Source organism: Myotis davidii, unplaced genomic scaffold, assembly GCF_000327345.1.
Source record: "Myotis davidii unplaced genomic scaffold, ASM32734v1 scaffold244, whole genome shotgun sequence".
Taxonomy (NCBI): domain Eukaryota; kingdom Metazoa; phylum Chordata; class Mammalia; order Chiroptera; family Vespertilionidae; genus Myotis; species Myotis davidii.
This window is the reverse complement of record NW_006294993.1, coordinates 420,684-428,339: the sequence shown is the minus strand read 5'-3', so window position 1 is coordinate 428,339 and position 7,656 is coordinate 420,684. Positions and strand designations below refer to the sequence as shown.

The 7,656-nt window shown below is 60.7% G+C and overlaps 2 protein-coding genes across 4 annotated transcripts in view; one reads left to right on the top strand and one right to left on the bottom strand.

The window, feature by feature from the left end:
- The first annotated feature begins 626 nt into the window (after positions 1 to 626).
- On the top strand, positions 627 to 3,078 carry SLC2A4RG (SLC2A4 regulator). Its single transcript, XM_006779333.2, is given in 8 exon segments — positions 627 to 1,089; positions 1,485 to 1,666; positions 1,747 to 1,847; positions 1,927 to 1,955; positions 1,958 to 2,077; positions 2,080 to 2,186; positions 2,274 to 2,365; positions 2,448 to 3,078. Coding segments are annotated over 8 exon segments (819 nt in total). The 5' UTR covers positions 627 to 1,013; the 3' UTR covers positions 2,560 to 3,078.
- A 154-nt stretch (positions 3,079 to 3,232) lies between these two features.
- Positions 3,233 to 7,656, bottom strand: part of ZBTB46 (zinc finger and BTB domain containing 46) — a 52,500-nt gene continuing 48,076 nt past the window's right edge. For all 3 annotated transcript variants that reach the window (XM_015567690.1, XM_015567689.1, XM_006769507.2), the window contains one exon: positions 3,233 to 6,528. In XM_015567690.1, coding sequence (XP_015423176.1) covers positions 6,157 to 6,528 — 372 coding nt within the window. In that variant the 3' untranslated portion in view covers positions 3,233 to 6,156. The remainder of the gene's footprint in view (positions 6,529 to 7,656) is intronic.

Below are 7,656 nucleotides of genomic sequence, written 5' to 3'. Positions count from 1 at the left end.
AGCCCAGTGTCACGAGTGTGCCATTGCACAGGGAAGCTATATTGATAAATAGCTAATGTCTGGGTTCAGGGCTCAAGAACCTCCCCAAACATTAGTTTTCCCATCTGTAACATAAGAACCACGCCAAAGTGGGCGGGCGCACACGTGCGCCCTGGTGTGCAGGGTGGTGGGTGGGGCGCGGGCACGTGCCTTCCCGACGTCCACACGGGGTCAGGTGGAGAGCAGGTCAGGGCCCGAACCACTCCCCAGCTCCCCAGCCTGGTCGAGGTGAGCAGAAATGATGGGTGTTGGTATCCCTTGTCCCCCGCACACCCTGGGGCCAGAGCTCAGCTGGGAGGACCGCTGTCAGTCTGCAGGAGAGGACGCGAGGCCGACCCCCAGGGTTCCGGGCCTCTGGCCTTCCTCTCCCCCACCCTGCCGTGAAACCTTGGGTGCTGGACACCCGGGCTGGCTGTGCAGCCCTGGGCGGGCTCTGGCCCAGCCCTGCTGGGGCCTGGGGACTCGCTTGTACTTGGAGGTTTCCCTCGGCTGTTGCTGACTGCTGGCTGCTCCCTACAGCCCCCACCCCGCCCCCAGGCCTGGCTCCTGGCCCACCGCTGCTGTTGCACAACCTGGTTAATGTGTGATTGGGGGAGGACTGGGCCTCTTGTGCCCTGGTGGGGCCTCAGACCCCTGTCCAGCACCAGGACCTGAAGGAGACGCTGTGGAACAGAGCCCAGGTGTGAGTGACTCGAGCTTCAGGAAGACCCCAGCCCAGGCCCTGTTTGTTCCTGGTGGTTCCTGGAGATCTGGGCTCTGCAACACGAGCTGGGGGTGGAGCTGGGCCTGCTGCCCAGCCAGCCAGCGCCTAGGGAGCCTGGAGCGAAGGGGCCTGGTGTGCACACACACATGCCAGGCCTGCACATGGTGCCTGGCCCGAGGAGGGGTCTGGAGTACTGCTGGGCCCCACCAGCCAGCCCCCCACCCCATTGTCCTCCAGAGCCCCCCAAGGAAAAGTCCAGCTGGATGAGGTCATGGCTGCCGCAGCCCTCACAAGCCTGTCCACCAGCCCCCTCCTGCTGAGGCCCCCGACTGCAGCCTTAAGCACAGGTGAGACAGAGGCCAGGCCACTGTTCCTCCAGGATGTTAGTTGGGGGCAAGCAGAACCCCCTCGCTTGCAATACCGCCTTCTAAACACATGGACGTTAGGACCCTCAGTGCCCTTACTGAGGCCAAAGCCCCAGTACCCCAGGCCTGCAGGCATCTCCACTCACTGGCCATGCATCTTTGCATTTATCCTTTCCTGTTCCAGGGAGATTAGTCCCCAGGCTGCCGTGGCCAGCTCCTCCTGGCCACCACCTCCTCCGAGAGGCTGCGTGCCCACCTAGCTTCCCTGTGAATAGGTGATGAGGCGAAGCTCAGCGTTAAGGGGCTCACAGCCAGCGGTCTGTGCAGAGCGCACGAACACGCTGCAGTCCTGACACGGGCCTGGCGTGCCCCTGCAGACGCCTGCTTGGAGCCCTGGCCCCCGACCCTGGGGCAGCCACCAGGCAGTTACAGCAGCAGCAGCAGTGGGGACTGGGGCTGGGACCCAGCCAGCGAGCAGTCCTGTCCATCCTCCCCATCACCCCCACTGCCCCCAGAGGCAGCCTTCCTGTTTGGGGAGCCTGCCCCTCAGAAGAGGAAGGTAAGGGGATGCGGGAATCAGTGCTCAGGGTGGGGTGGACACATGGGTGGCGAGCCTGACCAACGGCCTTTGTCGCCCAGAGCTCGGGGCAGGTCCTGTTCCAGTGCCTGTGGAAGCGCTGTGGGAAGGTGCTGAGCACAGCCTCCGGGATGCAGAGACACATCCGCCTGGTGCACCTGGGGTGCGTGGGGCCGGCAGGTTGGGGTGGGGCAGGCCAAGTGGGCCAGCACTTCAGCTCCCACCTGCTGTGTCCCCAGCAGGCGGCAGGCAGAGCCGGAGCAGAGTGACGGGAGGAGGACTTTTATTACACGGAGCTGGGCGTTGGTCTGGAGGTGCTGACCGATGGGCTGTCCAGCCTGACCCCGATGTCCCCAGCCTCCCTGCTGCCCACCTGCCCTCACCTGGAGCTGCCAGACCCCCAGCCTTGCCCAGCCTGCTGCACCTGTTGGCCTTGCCCCCACCCCAGGTGCTGAGTCCTGCAGCGCCCCCCCAGGTGTGCCACAATGACCACTCCTACCAGGTGGGTGAGGTCACTCAGGCAGCAGCTGGGGTTGGGTCCCAGGGGTGTGCTGGAGAGGAGCAAGATCACAGCTCTGTCTCCTTGCAGGGCTGCCTGGCATCTACCGAGCTGCAGCCACAGCCCAGCACAGTCAGGACCGGCGTGCCAGCCGTGCCCTCTACGCTTAGTGCCAGTCTGAGGTGCGTGTGGGTTGAGGGGCAGGCGACAGGTGGGGAGGGTCCCAGCCCAATGGCACTCCATGCTCCTTGTGTGTTCCCCTAGGAAGCCCCGAGGTGACGCCAAGAAGTGCCGGAAGGTGTACGGCACGGAGCGCCGGGACCTGTGGTGCACGGCCTGCCGCTGGAAGAAGGCCTGCCAGCGCTTTCTGGACTGAGGGGCTCGGCCACTGGGCTCACCACCAGGTTGCAGCCCCTGGGACTATGGTGCACGGCTGAGCCCTGCACCCGCCCACCAGGGTTCTTACAGGAAAACACACACTGCACCCCACCCCTGCCCAGGGCCTCTCTAGCCACAGGGTCTACTTTTTCATGGGGAGGGGCGTCAGTGACCCTGGACTCCCAGTGGCGGGGGAGGTCCCACCACTCAAAGTGCCTCCGAAGAAACCAGCCTTTTCTACTAAAGCCACACAGGCCCTGGGGCGGCCGTCCTCCCTGCCTGTCCATGGACTTGTCAAGGGTGCTGATAGGCCCAGGTTTGAGGCCACGTGGGAGCCAGACCTGGATGCACTTGGTGGTGGTGGGGGGGGGGTCGGGGGTCTCCCCTGTCGCAGTTATCCTGATGGTTCAAGGGCCCAGGGGCTGACATTTGTACCATGTTCTTGAAGCTCAGGTGTCTCGCGTCTGGGCAGTGTCAGGCGAGGAGAAAAATGAAAGATTTGGGGTTTTTCCAGAAACCGTGCCTGCCTCCTGGGGGCACGACATGGATCTGGGACCCTGCCACAGGCCTGGTTGGTGGGTAGACGGCCCCAAAAGGCCAGCCACTGGCCGCCTCCACTCAGTGCACGGCCGCGGGCGGGGACCTGTCTCAAACACACACGAGGCATCTCCTTGAGCAGCAATTTCCCAATTTATTGAGTGATCGCTTTGCAAGAATGTCTCAGCTAATCCCGTCACAGAAAGGAAATCCGCAGGCAGGCCAGAGCCCAGGCAGACAAGAACTCGCAAACCCACCGGAGGAGGTCTCTCTGCCTGCCCGAGGCAACAGAGAAGCGGACAGCAGCTCTGGGTTCCCCCAACCGATCACAAAACCTCCTCCCCCAAATGCTCACCATCTCCAATGCCAACACAGGTTTATAATAATATAAAGTCAACAGAATATAGATTATCCCAGAAAAATCAAGTCCTCAAACACGGCCCTGTTTTTGTTGTTTTTGTTGACAGGTCGAAAGCGTGTTGAAAAAATAAATATTTAAGAAAAGCACACGGGGCACCTCCCGGCAAGGAGCTCTGAGGGGGCTGCGCACGGAGCACAAGGCAGGACCCGAACACGAACCGCCACTCCGTGTGGCCTGAGAGCTGCACGTGTCACAAACGAGGGGCAGGACGGTGATCTTCCATCTCATTGCAGAAAGTTCCAGTTTTTGCATTTTCTTTTTTTATGGAGAGAGATGTGCAGAGTTGGAAGCAGGAGCTGTGTCTTTTGAGTCGAGGTCCCTATTGAGTCCTGGCAGTGTTGTGACTGTTTCCCCAAACCCAGGGTCCAAATGAACCCCCTGGTCAGGATCCAGAGCTTAATACAAAAGTTGGTGTGTTCCCATCCCCCCTGACAGACCACCCAGCGGGCTGGCTGGGTTCCCAACTTTGGTGTTACCAACACCAAAATACAGACACAAACAAAAAAGTACAAAATGTGAATGTAATCTACACAGTTTTTCCTCTTCGTAAAAAAAATATTTATTAGCTTAAACATTGATTTAAAAAAAAGGTCAGTCACATAAAACAACCCTTCATGACACACTGCCGCCTGGGGGTGTGCGCTCCATCCCACCGCTGCTGGGCCTGCACAGCGGGCCTGGCCTGGGGCGGGCGCACGGCCCTCCGTCTCCCAGTACAGTGTGGGTATCAAGGAAGGAAATATTCCTGTGGCACGGACAGCGAACCCCCAAAAGGTCAGCAGGGGCAGCGAGCAGGTCAGAAAGACCAAGGTGTCCTGAGTGGAGGCGGCCGGGGTGTGGGCAGGGTGGCCTGAGGTGGGACCAGTACAAAACCCAGAGACACCTGTCAGCTGCAAAGGTCTGGTTTCAAAATGTGTTTTGTAAGAAAGTAGGTCGGTTTAGAAAAGGGGCTAGAAAGTGGGGGGAAGTACAAGTTCTGAGAGCCCAGGGGTGCTCAACTGGGCCTCCCTGGTGACAGGCAGGGACCATGTCCAGAAGCCCCCACACAACCTGGCCCACCCTCCGCAGGAGCAGGCGGCGGGGAGGGCTTGCCTGTTTTGAGACGACCTTGGCCCTTTCTCTTACGGACACAGTGTCGGGCTCACAGGGTCTGCAGCTGAGGGAAGTGGGTGCAGACAGCCCCTTCCAGAGCACCCTCTAATGGATGGAATGGATTTCATTTTAAAAAAATAAATAAGTAAAAGCAAAGGCGGCAACTTCTCCCCTGGGGCAGGACTTCAAGGACAGCACCATATCCCATGCACCCACTTGAGCCAGGGCGGGCCCCCCAACCCCAGCAGAAAGGTTATTCCTCTGGGGCCACTGGAACCTACATGAGGGCTTGTGGGGGGTTCCACTGGGAAGAATAGATGTGACTCAATAAGAAACTTGGTAAAAGCCACTGGGCTCAGTCTGGGCAGAGGAAGAGCCGCGGCTCTCTCTGGCACCCTTGAGCCCTGGCAGGGCGCGTGCTGTGCCTGAGTGAGGCGGCAGGAGGTGGGAGTCTGAGGAACAGGTGCCAAAACAGCCTTGACGAGGAAGAGGAGGGTCTGCCCTCAGCCAGACAGGGTGCTGGCCAGCAGGCCGTGCGCGAGGCAGAGCCTTTGCTTTTCGCTCGGAACAAAGGAGAGCGGGCTGTGAGCGCTGAAAGGCAGCACGAGGGCCCGGCCACAGGCTAAAAGAGAGGCGGCTGCCCGGTCAGGCGCGAGGAATAAAGCCCAACAGCGATCTGTGCGCCCATCTCAGCACGTCTCTACTTAAACAGCGTGGTTACCCTTTCGGGGACAGGACGGCGCGTGGCAGGCAGGATGCCACCTCCAGTGTTAGCAGCAGCAAAGGCTAGTTCCCCAGTGGGGCAGCAGGCGTGGCCTGGGTGCGACAGGGTGGAGAGAGCCAGGGGACCAGGCCGCGCAGGCTCCCCAGAGAAGTGCACATGGAAGAGTGGGATCCCATGGACCCGCTGCCCGCCCCGCCAGCACTTAGCACCTGGGAGCCCTCAGGCCGGTGGGGCTGCTGCAGCTGCTCCGTGTTGAGCACCAAGGCCCAGAGGCCAGGGCCAGGGCTTCTGTAGGAGGCCCGAGGCCCGGCTCTGCAGGTGCCGGGCAGGGGAGCCTCCAGAGCCAGGCTGCAGGCAGGGAACGGGCTGCGGGAGGCTATGGAGGGCAGGAGGGCTGCAGCCCTGGGGGCGTGGGGTGGGTGCAGAGCTCCTCATCTCTCAGACCTGTGGCCTCGGGGCCACACCGACACCCAAGCAGTGCTGACCTGACCTGGCCACTATGCCATCATGTGTCCAAGGCCCTTTGCTGTGTCTCCCACACACACCTGTGGGGACCCTCTGACCCACAAAGATGATAGGTGGGAACCCTCCCCGTCCCCCACCAACTCCGTGTTTGATCCCAGAGCCCCGTGGCAGGGCCACACCTGCTCCTGAGACCACAGGGCTGGTCCTCGGGTATGTCTAGGGGCAGGAGCAGAACCAAGGGGCCGGGAGGAGGGGCTGCGGGGCTCAGATGGCCCTCCCGGGCAAGGGAGGCCCCTAAGCATGCACACACAGGTGGAGGGGTGGCAGGGCCACCACACTGGTGCCCGGCCCAGGGCCTAGGAGATCCAGGCAAAGTCCTTGCCAGCCGACCCCAAGGGGCTGCGGGGCCCCCGAGGCGAGTCCTCATCTTCCTTGTCCTCCCCCAGCAGTGCGTCCTCATGGGCCAGGCCATCGTCCTCGTCCTCACCCAGCTCCTCCTCGCCGTCCCCGCGAGGGTCATCGGGGTCCTCCAGGTAGGGCCCGTCACCAGAGAACAGCTCCGGGGAGCCCACGGCCCCCACACCATCCAGGGGCCCAGCCGCGCCGCCGCCCGCGCAGTCGGCACACACGCCGTGGCGCCGCGAGCCGTGCTTGATGCCCACGCTGGCGGCCGACATGAACACCCGGCTGCACAGCTTGCACACGTACTTCTTGTCCTTGCTGTGCACCTGCAGGGACAGGCGGTCAGTGAGTGGGCAGTCGGAGCAACGGTGTCCCATCGGAAAAGGGTTTGCAGGGCCATGTCCTTCCTCTCTACTCACCAACACCACATGGATGGGTCGTCGTCCTGGGTGATCCTTGGCTGCCCCCACAGTGGCCCCGCCCGTCCTCCCGCCACGCCCATCCACAAACCCCAAACCCGAGCCCTGCCACGCTAATGTGTGCTGCTCACACTTGAGCAGCATGAGGCCGTGATCGGGGCTGGGAGCCAGGCCCTGGAACCAGGTGCTGCGCCCACAGCTCTGCCCTAGCAAGGGGCTCTCCGGGACCCTCCTGGGTCTTTTTGTTTGACACTTTAAATCCAGGGCTTCCTCAACCCTCCCCCAACAAAAGAACACAACCTGGAGAAATGAAAGGGGAAGATGCCGGTCCCTCCTCAGAGAGAGAGCCTTCACATTTCAAGGGCATTTTCAGGGATTTCTGACCCTCCCTGACGCCCAACCACAAACCTGGGATAAAATTCCAAGGTGAGTGGGCAATGCGGGTCTCGACCCTCCAATAGGATCAATGGTTACTGAACCGCGAATGTGGTTTTGCTAAAGAAAAGATGTAGCTACCCCAACTATTAAGGTACCAGACGGGCACTGCACCCCCCTGTGAAGTGTAAGCTTGACTACCTGCTGTGCTGTGCACCTGAAACTAGAAAAAAATGACACTGAGTGTAGCTGTGACTGGTTAAGAAAATTGATTTTAGAGAGAGAAGAAATGAGAGGGAGAGAGAGGTGGAAACAACCAAGAGAGAGAAACATCCATCAGCTTCCTCCTGCACACCCACTACTGAGGATCAAGGCCGCAACCTAGGCACGTGCCCTGACCAGCAATGGAACCGGGGACCTCTTGGTTCATGGGTCAGTGCTCAACCACTGAGCCACATCAGCCGGGCATGACTTTTCTTTGGTGAGTTTCACACATGGTAGAGGACAATAACACTTGACCTAAAGCCAAGTGATCTAGCCACATGCCTGCTTTCCCCTAAATCAGCGGTTCTCGACCTGTGGGTCGCGACCCTTTTGGGGGTCGAATGACCCTTTCACAGGGGTCGCCTAAGACCATCAGAAAACACATATATAATTACA